This window comes from Podarcis gaigeae, assembly GCF_964106915.1.
Source record: "Podarcis gaigeae genome assembly, chromosome: 14".
Taxonomy (NCBI): domain Eukaryota; kingdom Metazoa; phylum Chordata; class Lepidosauria; order Squamata; family Lacertidae; genus Podarcis; species Podarcis gaigeae.
The window spans coordinates 20815167-20837702 of NC_139690.1; the positions used below are offsets into that span (position 1 = coordinate 20815167).

At 44.6% G+C, this 22536-nt stretch overlaps 1 protein-coding gene across 1 annotated transcript in view; it reads right to left on the minus strand.

Annotated features, from left to right (window-relative positions):
* Nucleotides 1-21747, minus strand: part of PLEKHO2 (pleckstrin homology domain containing O2) — a 34250-nt gene extending 12503 nt beyond the window's left edge. The window contains exons 1-3 of the mRNA XM_083713163.1: nt 21274-21747; nt 9560-9712; nt 1525-1641 (exon numbers count right to left, since the gene is read on the minus strand). Coding sequence (XP_083569289.1) covers nt 1525-1641; nt 9560-9712; nt 21274-21282 — 279 coding nt within the window. The 5' untranslated portion in view covers nt 21283-21747. The remainder of the gene's footprint in view (nt 1-1524; nt 1642-9559; nt 9713-21273) is intronic.
* Between the last annotated feature and the right edge of the window lie 789 nt (nt 21748-22536).

The following is a 22536-nucleotide window of genomic DNA, read 5'->3' on the forward strand; positions in this document are numbered from 1 at the left end:
AATGCCGTTTACCTTCTTGCTGGAGCAGTACCTATTTATCTACTTGCACTTTGAGGTGCTTTCGAACTGCTAGGTTGGCAGGAGCAGGGACCGAGCATCGGGAGCTCACCCCGTCGCAGGGATTCGAACCGCGACCTTCTCATCAGCAAGTTCTAGGCTCTGTGGTTTAACCCACAGCGCCACCCGCGTCCCTATGTTAATGTTAGTGAGAGGTTATAAGAGAAGCCACTGGTCCTCTGGGCTACTGCCACATAGTAAGTAGTGTAGTCGCAAACTCAGAAGTGCAGGGTCCCTTCATGATAGTCACAGCTATGACTCCTCATCGTCACACCCCCTCACAGCCATGCCCCTTCTAAGATTATACAATAATAATTAGGAATCCATTGCAATGATCAATGCAGATCTGTGTTGCCTTTTAGCCACCATCTACTATTTTTTGTGCACATACAAATGATTTGGAGTGCTCCAATATCTTCTTTTGGAATGACTTAAGTTGCATTTTCCTTATTCCCACCTTTCTCTTGAAATTGAAGCCCCTTGCGTTTTCAGTGTTCCTAAATGCTTAGCCTTGGGGCATGCAGAACAAGCTCCCGCTCTGTGTTCTTCCTGCAGACCTTTTCCAAAGTGGCCCCCAGAGCCAATCCTCAGTGACTGACTCACCTCCTTTCACATTGACTGGCTCCAATCAACACAAAGTTGGTTCATCTCAATAGCTAAAAGAACTTCTATTCCATGCTGATTGGGCAGTTCTGGGATGCTAGAGACTGGGACCCTGCTGCAGAAAGCATAGCAGGTCTTTGAAGGTGTTATGTACTGAGTTGAATAGGATCCAAAATGCAGCAGTCTGATTGGTCCTAGAACAATAGGATCCAAAATGCAGCAGTCTGCGTGGTCCTAGAACAATAGGATCCAAAATGCAGCAGTCTGATTGGTCCTATAACAATAGGATTCAGAATGCAGCAGTCTGATTGGTCCCAGAACAATGCAGCAGTATGATTGGTCTGCAGGAGCCACCCAATCCAGCTTCAGATGGAAGTGAATCCACAACCTGATTGGCCTACAGGAGAATTCCAGAATTAGCCAATCATGTGCAGATACTTTGGGGGAACCTTCATTCCTCCTCACCACTATGAGCTGAATAAAGAGCATGAAATCCACTCTCAACTCCGAGTATATTTCAGACTGCTTGCAACCCTGAATCACCTCTGTTTGCGCCCATAAGGCTGACCCTTCCAACAGGCAGAACGAGGAGGCTGCCACACGGGAAAGTCCAGCTCTTCAGCAAACTGCATCGTGCCCCTAGCTAGAGCAACACAGCACACACTTTATATACAGTACTGAAGGTTTTCAGTTCAATCTCTGACTTCTCAAGCCAATACATCTGCATGACACTCTGGAGAGCTGTGAAAAAGAACAGCTGTGAAGCATGGATAAGTACACAGCACCAAGAAGAAGTACTGGCTTCTTGGGGAGGGGTGACAGATAAATGCAATTCATCCATGTACAAAGAGAAGGACATCCTACCTTGTGACCCGGAGACCGGATTAAAATGAACCGATTTTTCCTTTTCAGGAGGGCACGCAACTCTTGGCACCTGTCGTACCGTTCCAGCTCCACGGTCTCGACACACTTCTGTTCGTCCTGCAAGGGACGGGGGAATAAAATGCACTGGGTTACTCTGATCTAGGACATGAAACCAGGTGCAATGTTGTGCGGAGGGCACTGGGCTTGGACTAGGACGGCCTGGGTTCGAATCCTGCCTCCAGCCAAGGCCCACTGGCCAGGCCTCGACCAGCCATTCTCATTTCAACAAGCATTCTAGGCTGTGCAATTCTGCAAGGGTGTAAAAAGCTCACAGATTGCAACACTGGACGACAGAAGGCAGCTTGTGAGTGTGGAAATGGAACTTAGTGATTTAAGTTCATGGCGGAAGGAGAAGAACACAGATGTAATAAAATTCACACACAATTAGGTATTTCAAACTTTTACACAGAGATGGAAAATATTAAGCGTATGTCTACCATATATGAAAGCAGAGCCATTTTTTCTCATTTTGAATAATTTGTTCTGCAATTTCTGCTACTTTACATCACTTAAGATGGTTCTGTTGTGTTGAGGAACGGCAAGGAGTTTCACATGGAATCGAAATCAATCTCTCCCCCCCCCAGCCCCCTCAACTACTGGAAATGTTACATCTTTTTGTGGCTACAGACCAGGTGTGAGGAACCTGCGGCCCTCCATGTTGCTAGACTACAACTCCCATAATCCCTTACCATCAGTCATGCTGATGCTGAGGATGACAAGGTTTGGAGTCCAGCAACTGCTGGAGGAGCACAGGTTCCTCACAGTGGGAATGTCAGCACAGGGAAGGAGGCCCACTGTAGAAGCAACTAAAATGGTCACTGGGCAGCAATATTCTAAGGGTGCAAAAGTGTGCTGTTCCAAATTCCCTTGAGACGAAACATGTCCATATATCTGGTGCTGCTTGCTGGGTAAAGTAGAAAAATAATCTTATCATTATGGGCCCAATCCTGCAAAATCTAGCTTGTGCAAGAAACCAAGTCACAGGAAACTGAACACAACGGAAACGTTGAGCAAACACAGATTATTTTTGTCTGGGTCCGTTTGAAGTCATAAGAAGCTCAGATAGATTGAGATTGCCTCTCTCAATATTACTGCCCTGTCCCAGCCCAGCGGAGTCATGGGGTGCCTGAAACCCCACTGGTTTTCTTTCTTCTTCTTTTTACTTTCTTTCTCTCTCTCTCTGCATTACAAGCAAATCCCAGCTCATTAAGCACATTTAAACCATACTATAACATATAAGAGCTTGCCCCCAAGGTGAGGCCACAAAACACAGGAGTTCTGCCTCAGACTTTATTGCTTCCATTACATATAAAATCATTTTTCTCACACCTGAAAACTGGCACTGCCCTGGATGCTACGTGGTTTAAATTGTATTTTTACTGCATCTTTTATTTCTTATATATTGCATTTTATTGTATTACAATTTGAATCCCATAGGTTTCATATTGCGATACCATAAAATACAATACAAGAAGCCATAACAAATACAATTAAAGATCAGTATGGATAGTTACTGTGAAGGACGTGCTGTCTCCCGTCTTCAACTACAAATTAACAGAGACAAAGCCTCGCAGAGAATTTGCAGAGTTCTCTGGGAAGAGGCATTGATTGTTAAACCTCTCAGGGAATCGGACCTCTGTGAGGAGAACAGGGGTTAACCATTCTCAGCACCTTAACAGATCACAGTTCCCAGGATTCTTTGGAGGAAACCATAACTGTTTTAAGTGGTTTGATAATTCTTTAAATGTACGGTATGGATGTGGCCTAAGATTTAGTTTCCGGATTGGTCTGCTTCTGTACATGGAATCTGGAAGCAGGATGTGTCATCTTGTCCTTTGTCTCAGGTAGAAAGACATCATCAGCCAGTCCTGAGCAGGTATGTGTTGGGAGAAGGCACGGCTTTAAATATTGAAATACCCAAACCACTTAAGGCTTTATAGGTAATAACCAGCACTTTGAATTGTGCCCAGGAATGAATCATAGAATTGTAGACTTGGAAGTTAGTAAGGTAAAGGGACCCCTGACTATTAGGTCCAATCGTGACCGACTCAGGGGTTGCGGCGCTCATCTCGCTTTATTGGCCGAGGGAGCCGGCGTACAGCTTCCGGGTCATGTGGCCAACATGACTAAGCCGCTTCTGGCGAACCAGAGCAGCGCACGGAAACGGCGTTTAGCTTCCCGCCGGAGCGGTACCTATTTATCTACTTGCACTTTGAGGTGCTTTCGACCTGCAGGAGCAGGGACCGAGCAATGGGAGCTCACCCCGTCGCAGGGATTCGAACCACCGACCTTCTGATCGGCACGTCCTAGGCTCTGTGGTTTAACCCACAGCGCCACCCGCATCCCAAGACTTGGAAGTTACCCTGAGGATAATCTAGGCAAATCCCCTGCAATATGCAGGAATATGCAACTGTCCCATGAAGGGATCGAACCTGCAAACTTGACATGATCAGCACCACCAACGAGCTGGAAGCCAGTTCAAACTGAAAGGGGAAAATAGTATTCTGCTCAAAATACCACTGAGCCCTGAGAACACTCTGGGAGCTGTATTATTATTATTATTATTTATTGAATTTATATACCGCCCTATATCTGGGGGTCTCAGGGTGATTCACAGAATGAAATCAAGACATAAAACCACAAAATACATAATATTTGCACCAGGTAGCATTTCCTCCTAACTTTTCAAGGGCAGCCCTACGTGAAGCATGTTGCAGTAATCCATGCTAAATGTGCCCAAGGTACATGCAACAGTAGCCAGATCAGCTTCACCTAAAAAAGGGTTGAGTTGGCACACACTCAGACTGTTCCTTATATGATATAACTATAGTGGTGTGTGTGTGTGTGTGTGTATGAACCCCTTTGCTACCTTTCATTGCACAAGGCTAACACTATTGTTATCATTTTATTTATTTATATCCTGCCCTTTTCGCAGAACTGGGATTCAAGGTGGCTCACAAAAATTAAAGCAAACATGAAAAAAAAGCACAGATAGCTAAAAGATAATAGTTAAAAAAGCATTTTATCTACAATAGAATTAAACAAGTTATAGAAATGCAGCACAGCACTATTAAAGGCCTCTTCCTTAAAACCAGTCTGTTCCCAAAAGTCTGTTGGAATAAAACAGTCTTCACCTGCCAGTCAGCCACAATACAACCACTGTCTTATATTTCTCCGTTTGTATTTCATTGTATATTTTGGCCACGCAGAAAAGAATATTTAAAAATACCTATTTCTCTCTATCTACCTTTATGCTATGGGAGGGGACTGTGTCCTAGACTCAGGACTACTTTTTCAGATCAAGTACAAATACCAACACACCAAATGCTCATTGCAAGCTTGAGGGACCACCTTTGCCTCTTGCTTGTGTATTTTAAGCTCTCATGCAAACTGACTGTAATTTTTGCAATTCACTGCCATTTACCTCCCACCGTCTAGTTTTCTCCTTTATTTATATATTTCTGCCAACTAACATTTCCCTTAAATCTGAGTCCACAAGAACTTATGCCATAATAAATTTGTTAAGGCCCAAAGACTCTTAAATTGCCTTTGCTTCAAGACACCAACCCTATGGAAATCAACTGGAGAAGAAAGTGCTATTGAGCCAGCAACATCTGGAGAGGTATCACCAGAGGTGTCACCATCTAAGGCAGAGAAGAAAACACAACCAGACAAGTGTCCTTCATGCCCATGAATGGGCAAAGAGGGGAAAGGGGAAAGGCAGACCAGAAGGTATGAAGGACAATTGCCTTGGCGCTCAGTAGCAGTCAGGAAGATGAGCCGTGGCAATTAAATCAGGGGTTTGTTGTGAGTGCATCTTTTAAATTTCTTATCTCTCCCAGGACTTGATGACTTCCAGCTGCCCAGGGGATTAACGATTGATTAGGAACGCCTATATTTCTCCTTGTAGCCTAGCCGCTGCTATCTGGGATCTGGACCACTGGCATGTGTTGCACGTGGAGCTTCCTTTGAAGGCTTTTCATTAAAAGACAATGCGGGGGGACGGGGGGACTGCTAGGCTACCAACCTGGACTGGTGGAAGCAAACACACTTTGCCAGCCCAACGCTCCCAACAGTTGCCAGTCCATTTCAGATCTCAATCTAGGAAGCTTGCCTTAAAAACACAGTAGCATTATGTTGCTGGGATTGAGCAGGGATCCTGACACCGAGTTTAGAGTCTACTGAGGCAACAACATTCACTCCATACATTTAAAGCACCATGACACCGCTTTAAACACCCACAGCTTCCCTTGAATAATCCTGGGAAATGCCATTTGCTAAGGGAGCCGAGAGTAGGTAGGAGACCCCATTCCCCTCACAGAGCTTCAATTCTCAGAGTGGTTTAGCAATCAAACCCTCTTCACAGGGAACTCTGGGAATTGGAGCGCTGTGGGGATCTCCTAACCACTCTCAGTACTTTTAACCAACTACACTTCCCAGGATTCATTGGGGGGAACCATGCAGATGGGGCCTGGGTTTATGCTTGAGTAGCCACAGTAGTCTGGTTTCATGGCCTGGAGCCTCATGTGGGCTGCTAAACCCAAGGCTGGGACACAGGAGCCCTCTGGACCAGATCCCACAGCACTAGGGCTTATAGAACGAGGACTAGGACCCTCATGGGACCCTCTCCTGGGTCCAAGGAAGTCAGAGGCTGAAAAGGGCTCAATCCAGTCCCAGTCTCCAGTAGAACAGGTTGCCCACTAGAAACTCTCCATGGTCCTGCAGGTTCCTCGGACAAGACCCTTTCTGGTCCAAAGCTGTTCTCTTTATCAATTTTGTACTGGTGAAATCCTTGGTATTTGTGGGTGCTTGTGTACTTTTACGCTGCATTCCTGAAGGATGGGTTTTAACTGCAGAACAATAGCAAGCCAAGAGACACTGCAAAACTAGAAGGATAAACACTCACCATCTATCATGCAATGGTCTGGAGACCATAACATCCTTGCTATATCTGAACACACATTTTAGAAACATCAGCTTCATTTGTATACATATTTGGACATTTGGTTGGCATGTGGAGAGCTACCTGTGTAAGCTAAGATGGATGTATTGATGGTTATTGTATTGTTACTGTGAGCTGAAATGTTTTTCCTCTCCTGTGTGTTTCTCTCTCTCCTGTCCCCCCTTTTCTTCCTCTCCTTTCTATATGTTTTTTCTCCTTTCTTCAATAAATTTGCAATACAGTGGTACCTTGGTTTTTGAACATAATCCTGCTGTTCATGTATGGCATTATTGCATTCCTCTGTCATTTCTAACAAACCCATCCTTTGAGATATTAGACAGCATCTTTCCCTGTGATGGTCTGAACACGGCCTTGAGAGGAAAGGCACCAGATACACGCTTTTAAAAATAAATAAGCACCACCGCAATCTTTGCACCATTTTTAATTTTGCAGAGTGCTTTTACACAACAGCCTTGCAGAGAAGCTCTGCAGCCTCCAGTTTTATTTTGGTTTTATTAGCCTGCGAGCCCACACTTGCCTCTGTTAGCTTTTGCAAGCTCACCGCTGAGGGTGGAGTGAGGGGTGTGCACGCGTGAAGTTACTAGTCACAGCTAGCAGAAAGCTGTGGGAAGAGGGCAGCAGCGTTAGCAGGTGTCAGAATGAACTACACTACTTGTGACAGCAGGAGAAACATTTTCAATCGTTCCCCTCTGTGTGTGCTTGGGGGAGACTTCTGAAAGTAAAAAGCAAGCATAACACGGAGCAGGCTGCTGTACAACAACGAAGAGGCATTGCTTTTCCTTTGCACGGAGCTCTTACAATGGATAAGCATTCAAAGATGGCATTGCCCCACCTGAAGTTAAAAGTGGTACAGCCTATTCTACCACTTCAGGGTTCTTGCAGTCTTATTCTGTTACCTGTGTGGACCAGACCTATAGCTGGCCACCTGGAGGAAATGGGGGGAATACCATAGTTGACCAGGCAAGTGGTTATTTACAAGCATCTTTTACAATTAAAATAACCCTTTTGCACATCCTGTCCTGTTCCCCCAAGGAGCCAGAGGTTGACGTGCAGGGGGGCTGTCTCATATTCTCCTCACAATCACCCTGCAACATAGGCTAGGCTGAGAGCATGTAACTGACCCAACCTTCACAGACGTCATCACTGAGTGGGGACTTGAACACAGGCCTTACTCCAGATCATGTTCTATGACGCTCTTGCTTAATACAACTACTACCCCATCACTCCACCCCAGTCTTTACTCCCAACTTCCAGGAAATCCAAGTCTCGTATGTGCAACTGCAAGAGGAGGTCTGTGTTTCTGAATGCTCTCCAATGTGAAAAATGCTCTCCCTTTGCTCTCTTCCCGTTAGACTGTAGGATCCCTGGAGCAGGAACTTACTCCCTTTTGCCTATACTATAAAGGGCTGCAGACACTGATGGGGCTATATATCTCATATTTCTTAAAGTATATTAAATTAGCACTCATTATCAAAAAAAAAAATCTTTTAAAATATCCAAAAATGAAAGGCAGCAAGGAGCATCATTCATAAAATCTTTGCTCGGTTGTCTACGAGGGCTTATTCATTATATAAGCAACCACCGATCCCCAAGTCTGAATTATATTCTGACGCTTAGGTTGCAATCCTAAACTCCAAATTTTCTTCCTCCAAATTTCACATGCGCAGGACGGCACCCTTAATTGCTGAAAAGCTGCGAATTAGTCTTCAGTTGATTGTTCCCAAATCCTATGAAGTCATTTCACCTTCTCTTGATGTGGTTTTATTTTCCAGTCAAATCAAAACAAATTATTTGCAAATAATATCCTGGCCAATTCTCAGCAAATGTAAGAAGAGGTTCCTGATATTTGTAAAAATAATAATAAATATTATTATGTTGATTCTCACTAAGACCTGTGAGGCAAGTCCTTGTTATTCCTGCAGACAGCTGGGAAAAATAAGGCTGAAGGAGAAAAACAGTGACTCACCCAAGGACAAAGAATATTCATGCCGGAGCTGTGATTCAAACCCAGTTCTTCAAAGTCCAAACACAGCTCTTAACAAAAGAGCAACACAGAGAGCTCCCTTATCATGAGTCAGACCACTGGTCTATTGTTGACTTTGACTGGCAGTAGCTTTCCCTGGTTTCAGACAGAGATTCTCTTCCAGATCTTCCTGGAGATTCCAGGGTTGAACCCGAGACCTTCTGCATGCACAGTAGAATGTCTACTGCTAATCTAACAGGCCTTCACCAACACTGGGCTTCAGGCTGCATTTCATTTTCTTCTTCTTTCTTTTTAAAAAGTTCTGCCTACTCAGAATTAAGTCCTGTTGAATTCTGCAGGACTTACTGCAACGTAAAATTGCACAGGACTGCAGCTTTATTTTGACATGAACGTTTGTGGCTTAGAATCTATTTGGTCAAATCCTTAGATGGCAGAACTGTATCTCTCACTGGCACACATGAGTATGGGGGGGAATGTGTAGCAGCGCCCGTTTCCACTACCCGTTTCCACTACCAAAAGGGCCTAATCTCTTGAGTGGCTTGGGAAACCCAGTCAAGTGGGTTGCATACATCATATTATTATTATTATTATTATTATTATTATTATTATTATTACTACTACTACTACTATTAAGCACCTTGGACAGCAGGGCCTCCAAGGCAGGTATTAAAGCCTGAGCAGGTTGCGATCCCCAAAGCTTCATGCCGCAACACGAACCTTTCAATTGGTACAAGACTGCTGGTTTCTGTTGCAATGGACCAAAATGGCAAGCTCCCTGGAATGTGGTGTCTCATACAAGGGGAGAAACAGGAGCTTATTTTGATACGGAATTGACAGGTGCAACCTTAATGCAGACGAACTATGAGCGCCACCGGTCTTCAGGATTTAGCAGGCGAACGTACTGAAAGGCACCGTGTCAAGACAAGAGTGGCTGATCCTATCATTGCATTGTGGCAGGCCCCAGTGTCACCCAGCACTGAGCAAGAGAACAGCCCTCTCCAGATAAGCTTCCCTTCAACTGTTCTTACCTCATCTTCATACACTAACAGTTTGGTTTTGCACAGCTGGATGTAACGCTCCTTCCAGAGACCAAAGAGGCCTCCACTGCTCTTCCTGATCCAGCCAGCTTTCTCCGCTTTAGTAGGACACTTTGGCTTCTCTGGGGTCTCCTCCTTCACACCCTAGAGCCACACCAGGAAAAAAGAAAGGTTGTCATTAGAAACTCAAACCTTTACACCCCCCCAGCACATTATGCAGCTATACAAGCAACTTTAATTTATGTGCACAGCATAAGAGGTGCTCAGTTTTTCTCCTGTGTCTCCCCCACACCACAATTCTCCGTTATTTAAGGAGAAAAGAAATTGCAATCAAGGCGAGAGAAACCTTTTGTGAAATGTTTGTTTGTTTGTTTGCTTGCATGTGTGTGTGTTTTTATTGCACTGCAAACGAGACAGTCGCCGCCCTCAGGCTCTCAATAAAAAAGACACAGCACGCAAGGAAGAAGGAATTGGAGGGAAGAGGAAAACAAGTTCCTCCAAGTTACAGTTCTTATAATTGGCAATTGCCCACAGATCAGATCCAATCCAAGAGGTCAAGGCAGCTCCTGCCATGTAGTCCTTCCGTCAGGATACTAACCCTCCCTCACATATTCATCGAGGACATGAGGCAATGCACTCAAACTGGGGCAAGGTGGGCACCCCACTTTTCAGACAGGCTTAAGTGAGTCTTGCCTAACATTCCCACTTCCTCTCCCCTCCAACCTTTGAGGACTGGCCATAGGCGCCGACTCCATGGGGCCTGAGGGGGCCCGAGCCCCCTCAAAAATTCATTTGGGGGGGCTCTGCCCCCCCAATAATTTAAGAAAATTATTAGTTATATTATGCTTTGTAAAATCACAAAATTATGTTGGTATTTTTTATTTTCCTTGTTTGACGATAGTTACCTTTTAAAATACATTCAGTAATGAGTTAAAACAAAGCCACTCCCGATCTAGAGAGGGGGTGGGGTTGCGGGCTCTCGACCCATCAACAATCTCGCGGGGCTGGCGTCAGCCCCGCGAGAAGCGGGGATTCCCCCTAGCTCATTAATATTCACCGCCCACGGCGGCAGCCAATCGGCTGCCGCAAAGGGCGGGCCCTCACAGGTTCACTTAAGGTCGGGGCAGCCCGGGGCTCGCCCCTTTCGTTCCCCCAGCAGCAGTGGTTTGGAGGTCTTGGGTCCCCCCAATATTTTTTATAAGTCGGTATGGGCCCCCGCCCCCCCAATATTTTTTATAAGTTGGCGCCCCTGGGACTGGCACGTGGGGGTTCACCTGAGCACCCCTACAGTATAGCATAGAATAAATGTGTTGAAGAGAAAGGTATGGTAAAGGAGAAGCGAGAAATCTAAAGTAAAAAGTAAAAGTAAAGCAAAAAGGAGAATAAAAATCACAGAAACTGAGACATGAACCAGGAGGGAGGCAAGGATCTGGAGCTCCAGATTCCACGACTTCTACACAGAAGCAGTTATGTTATATGCAACATTGGTAGACAGCAGGCGGTTACTTGCTTGGCCAGGTCTGGGATATATAGCAGGAGCCTGCCCCCTCTCTAATTTACTCCTACCACTTCCAGCCACATTGCTCACTCATGGGGACTAGCAGCAAATCAGCAAGGAGACTCACACCCTGAACAGGTGGGGGGACGTGTGCTACCTCTGGAAACCATCCAACTGACTGAAAACGTGTTTTTTAAATTCGTTGAAAGAAATGGTTTAAGATCGCTCAGTAATTCAGGGTTCTCTTTGACAAGACTATACATATATCGCATTAGATATATATATAAACTGTAGACTGATAGAGAACTAAATGTATATATAACTATAAATATAACGTGGTGTTTCCTGTTCTCACTCTTCAGTCACATTCATACCCTTTTTTTTCGCCTTAACAAAAATAAGCCTTGCTCAAAGCTGTACTAATAGAAGCCCATAGCCAGGATGGCTACTCAAACACACCAATATAGTCTAAGAAAAAAACATCCTAAAATCCAGCACACCTTCCTATTAAGGGCAAACAGCTTCTATTTTCCAGGCCAAATAGCCACCCCCCCCCCCAATATCTCTCTCTCTGTAAATTAAAGTCTCATAATATCTTGTGAGAGCTGACAGGATGAGTTCAAATAAACTTTGCAGCACACATTCTCAGAAGATCAGATACAAGTTTCCTTTCATGAGTCTGCCCCCAACATTGGAACATCTTCAAGAAATAGGTTTGCATGACTTTCAAGTCATGGGGAAATATATTAGAAAGAAAATGGGGGAAAGCACAAACACAGAAAATTGCTGAGGTGGATATTCTGGTGATTTATTTGTTTGTTTGTTTGTTTGTTTGTTTGTTTATATTTTTATTTGTTTTATATACCACCCTTTATCAAAAGATCCCAGGGCTGTATTATTATTACTAATATAAGTATTATATTAATAATATAATAACCCTTTATCAAAAGATCCCAGGGCAGTGTACAACATTAAGAACACATTTTATGGAGAATCAATAATAAAAACATAATAAAAAGCATAGCAACAGGCAGCATAATAATAAAATAATCATAATAACTGTCGTACATGCCACCAGCTTTAACACACCATAAGTTATTTAATCAGTTAAAAGCCCGAGTAAAGAGGAATGTTTTTGCCTGGCATCTAAAGACATGTAATGATGGCACCAGGCCAGTCTCCCTTGGGAAAGCATTCCAGTCGGGGGGCCACCACAGAAAAGGCCTGTTCTCTTGTTGCCACCATTTGAACCTCTCTGGGAGGGGGGATATAGAGAAGGGCCTGAGATGATAAGCGCAGGGTCTGGATCGGTTTGTACGGGGAGAGGTTGTCCTTAATGTATTGAGGTCCTGAGGCTTAATAGGTCAATCCCGTCACTTTGAATTGAGCCTGGAAACTAATTGACAGCCAGGGCAGATGGGTCAGGATATGCTCAAACCATCTTGTTCTGGCGAACAATCTGGCCATTACATTTTGCACCAGCTGAAGGTTAGGTTATCTTACTCTTTTATTCCCCCACTGCCAATTAAAAACTTCTCTTCTGTCGCTGCTCAACATATTCACTGTAAGTACTGCTCTTTGTAAAAAAAAAATGTTTGAAGGTTTGTGTTTTAGTGCTTGGATCACTGTTGCACTGATGTTTCTCTTTATTTGTAAGTTGCTCTGAGCAACTGCTTTGTGAAGAGGGAAAGCAGGGCATAAAAATGTTTTGAATAAAAAATAATTAAATCTGGCTATAAATGTGCAATACAAACAAACAAACAAACAAACAAGTACCCCCAAATATATTCCTTATGGGAACATGACTATTCCTAATTTTAATTAGACTGATGCTGAAAAGGTTTGCAATTTAGATTTCTTATTCAAATCTCTTTGAGGGATTGTATTTTATATAATTGACTTTTTATTTCTATTCTTTGTATACTGTATTGTTGTTTTATTGCTATGGCCGATGGCTGATGCAAATAAAGATTCATTCATTCATTCTTTGAGGGTAAGGATATGAGGAGTGCTTAAATCAGATTAAATATATTCTTTTTAAAAAAAACCAAGAACTCATCTTTCTAATATACCAGGAACTTATGTCTTACTACGTATTACCACTTCCTGCAACTTTCAGTTCTTGTACAAATATAGACACGTCAGGATTTCTGATTAAGCTCCTTTTGGTGCAACCCTTAGAAGCATATCAAGAGTCTATAACTCTAACCTCCTTTGCACAGGGCTAAAAAAAGAAAAACTATGAACCACATCATTGAAATTCAGGCAGAACTCTTATGCACAGTTACCTGGAGTAAGTCCCCACTGAATGTGTATGAGGCTTACTTCTGAGACATATGCAAAATTGCAGTGCTACAAATACAAGTTCTGCAAATGGCAGTCCTGGGTTTCTGTGCATGTTTGACCCCAATGATCACACCACTGTCATGTATCTAATGGTTTGTTTTTTAGGGTTTTGGGGGTGCAGCCAGTGCATCAAAAATAAAGTTACTCCAGTTGCTGGAACGAGCATACCAGTTCACTTCTTTGTAGTGGTCTGCAGCTAGTGTGGTCCAGCAATAAACATGGTGGACTTGGAAGCCACACGACCGCTTTGAAATCAGTGCTCTGACATGGATCCAAAGGATGCCCATTGGCAAGTCACCAGGTATATGGCCAACAGAGGTTAGCTCAGCTGTTTCCGATGTAACATTGGCTACAGCAGATGTATAACTAGTGGTACCCTCCCTCCTAGTCTCCTCCCACACTGTAACCAAAATGTGCACAGTGGATTTGAACATTAGTGATGAAATTCTGGACTGCACCATTTCAACTTCTGCAGGGGATGATTACATTTTTGGATACTCACACACAAACTAGCCTATCTAGAATTTCTTTGGCCCAGAAATGGAAGACACAACATGACTTAAACCACTTGTTGCGGTAGAAGGGTATGTGAACTCTGGCTATTGCAGAGAAAATAACCCACAAATTACATGTTTCTAAGGGTAAGGAAGACCTGGATCATTTCAAAGCTGTTGATGGGATTTCATTTCTTTTGCGTCAAATTATGATGTACAAAGCTCTCTTCCCCCACATTAGTGAAAATCTAGATATACAGTCGTACCTTGGATCTCAAATGCCTTGGCTCCCAAACAATTAAAACCCAGAAGTGAGTGTTCTGGTTTCTGAATGTTCTTTTGGAACCCAAACGTCCATCACGGCTTCTGATTGGCTCCAGGAGCTTCCTACAGCCAATCAGAAGCCACGCTTTGGTTTCCAAACGCTTTGGAAGTCTATGAGTGAACTTTATGAGAAAAATATATTTTGAATAATTATTGTGTTAAAATTAGGCTTTAAGACCTAGATAAAAATATTCAAAGTTAGGGACAAAATATTGGAAATATGTATTATAAGAATTGAAACAAGGTGATAAGTTGCTGGCTAAAGTTTTATAAATGTGGAACGTAAGAGCGGGAGATGTGAGGAAGTCCAAAGGATGAAGAAAAGATGGGTATGACAAGATGTTAAATTTTATGTTTGTTGTTTCTTTCTGTCTATTATCTGTTTGCTCTATCTTTTCTCTATTGTATTAAAAAATTCTTAATAAAAATTTATAAAACAAACAAACAAACGTTTTGGAAGTCTAACAGACTTCCAGAACAGATTCCATTCAACTTCCAAGGTATGACTGTACCACTCTCTCTCCCTCTGTCTCCTGGAGAAGAATACTTTAAGCCTTGCTTCCAAGTATACTAGAATATTACCTGAAGGGACATTTGCATTTGTATGTGTGGAAAATTCAGACATATGACGTTACACATACAATCTAAAAAAGGTCCTGTCCAAAATTTAACCTTTTGGCTTCCATCATATGCTGAACATTTCTTATTATGGGACAAATAGAAATTCCAGTTTGAGGGAGGGGTTGACAAATGTTGGATGGCTTTAATAGTAATCTAACGTTTAGGCTGTATATCTGAAGGAGCGTCTCCACCCCCATCGTTCTACCCGGACATTGAGGTCCAGCACCGAGGGCCTTCTGGCAATTCCCTCTCTGCGAGAAGCCAAGTTACAGAGAACCAGGCAGAGGGCCTTCTCGGTAGTGGCACCCGCCCTGTGGAATGCCCTCTCACCAGATGTCAAAGAGAACAACAACTACCAGACTTCTAGAAGACATCTGAAGGCAGCCCTGTTTAGGGAAGCTTTTAATGTTTGATGTATGACAGTATTTTACTATTTTTTTGGCAGACGCCCAGAGTGGCTGGGGAAGCCCAGCCAGATGGGCGGGGTATAAATAATAATAATAATAATAATAATAATAATAATTATTATTATTATTATTATTATTATTATTATTATTATTATTATTTAGGCTTGCCAGGGCCCCTGCCCCTTTCCCAATAGGGAAGGGTGGGGTGTGTGTCTCCTATTTCCCATTCAGCTTCATTCAGAGGCACTTGGAGAATCTACAAGGTGCAGCATAAACTCAGAGGCAGTCAGGCAGAGGGCTTAGACATGTCTTCTGTTGCCTCCAAGGCACTCAGAGGACTCTGCAACGCAGACTTAAGTTCCGACAAGCATGCCTGTTGGGTTGGTGGGCACTCAATGTGGTGAGCAAACTTGTGGACAGTTGCTTCCTGAAGATCTGAGGCCACAATTTCCTTTTGCAATCCTTTCAAAGCAGTTGCCCTCAAACACTTTCAAAAATTATTATTATTATTTTGCAGTTGTCTATGGAGGTTCTGCTGGGCTTTACAAGGGACCAAGACTTTAGTGTGACAGACCCAGTCCTGTGGAACTCCATACCACTAGAGTTTCAGCAGGAATCTGAAAAAAAAAGTGTTTCAGACAGGCCTTTGCAATGTGAATTTCTTTTTTAGTAACCAGTATTTACTGATGTTTTAATTGACCTTTTTACAAATTGGTATACTGTATTTGTTTTTTAATGAAAGCGCAATCCATAAAGACATAGAAAAAAAGATTTCTTTTCTTGCAAATAAAAATGGCACAAGATTGTAAAAAAAGCACCTTTGCAATTTTCTGTTGCCTAAAATCCTGGAAACAATTAAGGACGATAACAGTGTGAATGTGAAAAAGGAAATAAGAAGATATAGTGATGGCAACCGGCTTTCAAAATGAATCAAATCTATCATCTCTTAACTAGCATGATCAGTGGATACTAGCCAAAATAGGTCAATGTAACCTCCCTGTTCAGTAACGGTTTAGCTGAGAATACCAGATGCTAGTCAAAGGCAAAGTTTATTTTCCAGGTATGGGGAACTTGCAGTCCTTTGGTAACTGCTGGACCACAATTCCCATCATCCCTGGCCATTGTCTGTGCTGGCTGGGACTGATGGGAAGTGGAGTCCAACAATATATAGAGGCCACAAGTTCCCTATCCTTGTTATAATTCCTTAAATGGTCATGAACATGGCAGGCTCAGCCTAGAGATGACACCTGTGGTTGACCTGTCCTGTGTGTTAACTAATCCTGAAACAAACCCACTGCTCAATGCCATACTTGCAAGATATGTCACCATTCCCTCAACCACCTGAGTGCAGCACAGTGATGACAAAGGACAACTAATTACCGTAAGCTGCAGCACCTTGGGGCTGAAATGGTTTGACTACAACTCCCAGCTAATGAGAACTGTAGCCCAACAGTGTCTGGGGACCCAAGGCTGAAGGACACTGTAGCCTAGCCCATACTTTGCAGAGCCAGTCCAAGGCATTTTGCTACCTGAGGCAAAGAATAAGGTGATGCCTTCCCTTCCGCTACATTCCAGGTAAAAAAGCTAACCAGACTGACAGTTGAATCTTACTTTAGCTCTGGCAATGGGGCAGTGCCTTCCACTGCACCTGAGGTCAATAGGCTCACCTAGTGTTCACAATATGGCACACACAATTTTGTCCATTCCCCAACCCTCAGCATCTACCACCTGAGGCAGCTTCCTCACTCTGCCTAATGGTAGGGTCAGTCTTGAGGTTTTGCATGCAAATGATTCTAGGTTCAAGCCCCAGCCTCTCCAGGTAATTCTGGGGGAACACTCCTTTCTGAAAACCCAGAGAGCCACTGTCAATCAGGAATGGGGAACCTGTGGCCCTCCAGATGTTGTCGGACTGCACCTCCCATCGCACCAGCAAGCATGGGCCAACGGACAGGGATGATGAAAGCTGGAGTCCAGCAACATCTAGAAGGCCACAATGTAGGCTAAACCAGGGTTTCCCCAAGTTGAGTCTCCAGCTGCTTTGAACTACAACTCCCATCATCCCTGGCCACTGGTCCTAGTAGCTAGGGATGATGGGAGTTGTAGTCCAATAACAACTGAAGATTTGTTTGGGAAACTGTGGACTAAACCAAGCTTGATGGACAATGATCTGACTCAGTATAAAGCAACATGCTATGTCTCCACGGCAAACTTATATAGATTTTAACAACATAATTGTTGCGGCTTCACCCACACTTTTCTGGGAATCACAGAATGCCTCACAGAACTACAGTTCCCAAGAAGCACTGCAGAGAGGGTAGCAGTACTGAACCTTTTTAAAAAGTCGGATGAGTAAATACTGTATATGCTCTTATTCTTCACTGCCCAACAGGATTGAAACTGGTTTACATCTGTAGCATCGCCATGCCCTTATAAAGCCTTGCAAGACATTTCCTTTCCTTTCCCCATTTCCCATTTCTCCAAGAGGACGGAACAGCTGAAGGCTCCATGAAATCTCTTTTAAAAACAAAACAAAACCCACTCGATAGTGCAACAGCCCATTAGCAGAGAGAAAGCAGCTTATGGGTTGCCAGTACAAAAGTGCCCTGACAGAATTGGTGCAAGCACGAGTTTGTTGGCAGAAGGAAGCAGCAGCCCCATTTGAAAAGGCAAGAGTTTCAAAATGCAAAATAAGGGGGAAGCCAGGGAAGGAAAGAAGCAGCAGCCTGATCTTCTGGACAGACCCATTTAAACTCTAGGATGAGGGGAAATGGTACATCCCCGGCCAGAGGCGATTTGGGTAGAGATGCACAAAAGAATAAACAACATTTTAAAGGAGAAGCATGCTAACCTATATAGGAAAGTAGTTTTTAGCTGCAAATAAGCACACACTGAAAGCATGCTAAGTGCTCTTAGCAAAGCAGGTCTCTATCTTGGGTTACCACCTATATCCTATTGCAGCAACATCAGCACAGGAGAGGCAGAATGTAGTAAATATAATGGGTTCAGTTGCCTTCTTGTGACCCTTTGAATTAATTATGTCAAGAGTTTAAATAGCCCGGTGGTCTGTACTGAATTGCTTCCAAGTACAAAATGTAGGAAGGGCAATAGTTCACTGGCAGTGCGCATGCTTTGCATGCAGAAGGTCCCAGGTTTAATCCCTGGCATCTCCAAGAAGGTCTGGAAAAGATTTACTGTCTGAAACCCTGGAGAGCTACTGCCAGTCAATGTAAACCAGGGGCAGTGGCGTAGCGTGGGTTGTCAGCACCCGGGGCAAGGCAAGTAATTTGCGCCCCCTAATCCGTGGATTTTAGTAGGGGCAGAGAGCTGCGAGCGCGAGCGCGCCCCCCCCCCGATGTTGCGCCCGGTGCGGCTGGCCCCCCCTGCACCCCCACGCTATGCCACTGACCAGGGGTACCCACTAATATGCTGCTACACTGCAACTCCCATCATCCCTGACTTGCTGGCTGGGGTTGATGGGAGTTGTAGTCCCACAACATCTGGAGGACACAATGTTGGCTTTCTCAGTTGTAGACAATATTGAGCCAGGTAAACTAATGATGTGACTTGGCAGCTTCCTATGCTCCTATGAGTTTGAGTATTAATTTATCGAGTTATTTGCCCACAAACTAACAATAGCTATGGGTGTGGGTCACTGTCAAGGATGCAGCTGGGTCCAGGGAGGGATTGCTAAGATGTGCCCATGAGACATAGGAAGCTGCCTCATGCTGAGTCAGACCACTGGCCCACCTAGCTGCATACTGTTTGCACTAACTGGCAGCAGCTCTCTGGTCTTTCCCGGCCCTACCTAGAGACACTGGGGGTTGAAATTGGGACCTATTGCATTCAAAACAGATGCTCTGTCAGTGAGATACAGGCCTTTCCATCCCAACCAACTGGAAAATAGGAAGCTCCCTTATACTGAATCAGACCACTGGTCCATCTAGCTCAGTACTGTCCACACTGACTGGCAGCAGCTCTCCAGGGTTTCAGTTCAGGGGCATTCCTAATCCTACCATCTGGTACGCAGGCTGAGACCCTATCTGCCTGCAGACTGCCTCGCCAGAGTGCTCTGGTTATCTCCCGCTTGGACTACTGCAATGCGCTCTACGTGGGGCTACCTTTGAAGGTGACCCAGAAACTACAACTAATCCAGAATGTGGCAGCCAGACTGGTGACTGGGAGCGGCTACCGAGACCATATAACACTGGTCTTGAAAGACCTACATTGGCTCCCAGTACGTTTCCGAGCACAATTCAAAGTGTTGGTGCTGACCTTTAAAGCCCTAAACGGCCTCAGTCCAGTATATCTGAAGGAGCATCTCCACCCCCATCGTTCTACCCGGACACTGAGGTCCAGCACCGAGGGCCTTCTGGCAATTCCCTCTCTGCGAGAAGCCAAGTTACAGAGAACCAGGCAGAGGGCCTTCATGTTAGTGGCGCCCTCCCTGTGGAACGCCCTCCCACCAGATGTCAAAGAGAACAACAACTACCAGACTTTTAGAAGACATCTGAAGGCAGCCCTGTTTAGGGAAGCTTTTAATGTTTGATTTATTACAGTATTTTAATATTTTTTTGGAAGCCGCCCAGAGTGGCTGGGGAAGCCCAGCCAGATGGGTGGGGTATAAATAATAATAATAATTATTATTATTATTATTATTATTATTATTATTATTACTGTATTATTATTATTATTATTACCAGAATAGAACCTGGGAACTTCAACATGCAAAGCAAACGTTCTACCATGGAGCAACAGTCCTTAAAGCATTTCTCTCAGGTTGCTTCATCAGACTGCCTGTCAGAGTTGCACAGTGGGTCACCAGGATCTGGAGAGACTGAGGATGCCTGAGCCTGGCCCCTTCTACCCTGGGCTATGACAATTCCCTGCTTCTTGTGAGCCATGGCAACCAAGAAACACCCACACACCCCCCAGCTGTCTTGAGCCAAAAGCACACGCCAAGCATCATTTCCTACAGCGAGGTTCACCCAGTTCAATTTATCAGCAACTTCTGCCTAAGCATTGCCAGCTTTTGTTTTATTTTTTAAATTGGCCCTGCTCCACTGTTTTCAACAACAATTTGGTGCCCAGGAATTAAGCCAGCAAAGCTGTCCCACCGACACTTGATGCCTAAGACTGGAGTGTGCTAAGCTGCTACAAAAGGCACAGGAGCAAGGTTAGAGTTGGAACCTTGGGCAACTTTCATCCACCGCCTGAGTTTTCTCATAGCAGGGCAAAGCAACTCCAGAGAGACCTCTGAAGCACGTGCTCCTTTTCCAGCAGCCTCGGACATCCATCAACAAAACAAGCTATGTTTTCCTCCCTCTCCTTTTCCCAGGCCAAAGACCGTTCCATGCCAATAGGAAAACAAACTTTTAAAAAGACTTTCATCCAGGCCCTTTTGAGAGCTCCCTCTGTTTAATTTCAGCAGGAAGCAGGGGGAAGGGGGGAGCGTCCAGTCGTCGTTCCCAATTACCTCTATCCTCTACTACAGTATATTTGCCCCCCACCAGCTTTTCCTAACCTCCCCCCCAAAAAAGCTTTTGAAACTGACATACTCCTCTTCGAATGTTAAACTTAACAAATTCGGTCAGCTTTCAAAACAAGATCTGGATAAGAATGTTTAAGAATGTAGTTTTTGTTGCATGCTCTGTACCCTAGTTTCTGACAATCTATCGATCTAGGATCCATCCTATTCTCTTGACCGCAATTTGTTTTAACTGATTTTAATATTGTGTTTTCACATGGCTGTAACCCGCCCGGGACCCCACAGCGAAGGGCTGATATGAAATCTAAATAATCACAGGATCAAACACACGCCCAGCCAAGAGGAAAGCAAGCAGTTGGACCCAGCGGACTAGAAACTTAACTTCTTGAACGAACAGAAAAGGGGCGCATTCCTCCCTCCTCTATCTTGTAACTCGCCACACCTCGCCCATTCCTTCTCCCTCCCAAGTATGCAAAGCCTTTTTAAGCTGCCTTCCTTTGCCAACCCATTGCACTCGAAACATTACTCACATCTTCCATGGTGGAGATTGGGGGGGGGGGGAGAGAGGAAAGAGGAGGGCGATGCGTCTCCCACCCCTTGCAATAATAATAATAATAATTCTTATTATCTGAATTCCTCTCCAAACACGCCGGGCGCGCTTCTTCGCTCGGAGATCGCTTTTTAATGCCTTCTCAGGAGCCTCGGAGCTGTTCTTCCATCCTTCGCCCGGGCTCTGCCGGAGTCCCGGAGCTTGCAAGCAGCAGCAGCAGCCGGCGGATCAAACATGCCGGGTTCGGGCGCTGGGGAGGGAAAGGGGAGATGGAGGTTCAACAACTTTCCAGGCTGGCGAAGAGAAAAGTCCAGGGTTCGTTCGGAAGTTGCAAAGAAACCAGCTCCGCCGCCGATGCCGCTTTGCAGCGCCTCTGACTGCGCCTCTGTTTGCTTCGAAACAACTTTGCAAAAAGAAGACACAGCGGCAGCAGCAGCAGCAGCAAAAAAATATTGGTTTCCGGTAGTAGCTTGAGCTCTTAGGGAAGGAGAGGAGGAGGAGGAACCAGCAGCAGCAGCTGAGAAGGGGAAGCTGTTTCCCCCCCCCCCCTCCCCACCTACACAGCCACACTGGGTGAGATCCAGCTCCAGCTTGCAGGGCTGTCTCCAGCGTGCCAGCGTCTACTCGGGAGTAAGTCCCGCATGAGCGGGGCTCCAAAGCGAGAGGCTCTGGGGACACCGGACTTGCCCGAGCTAGTGACTCCCAGATGTTGCTGAACTACAACTCCCCTTTTTGGGTGCTGGGAGTTGTAGGCCAGCGACCTCTGGAGGGTGTCATCTTGAGGACCAGCTGGTGTGCATTCTGAACAGCCCTACACGCAATCATTTTATTCATCTGTCACTTTTTTACCAGCGAAAAGTCTCAAAGAGGCATAGAATGAGGGCTTAAACTGCAACACGCACACATACAAAGACAAACAAACCCACAAATTCAAAATTTGGGGTGTATATAAGGGGACCACCTTACTGCATAATATTCTTGTACATTTGTCTAAAAGTGCAAAGGGTTCCACCTGCATTATCTATTCCTAATCCATAAAACTATTGCTGTAAACTAATTAAAATACGGTATATAAAATCCACTATTAGGCAATACGAGACACCTCCCCCCCTTTTTAGGCTTCCCAGGTTCCACACATCTGATTTAAGAGCAGAAGACCTTCAGACAGGTGGGTGGGTTCTGGGCTGGAGGAATGAAGGAAACAGGCAGGGGTGTATTGGGCTATAAGAAGAGAAAGTGATGG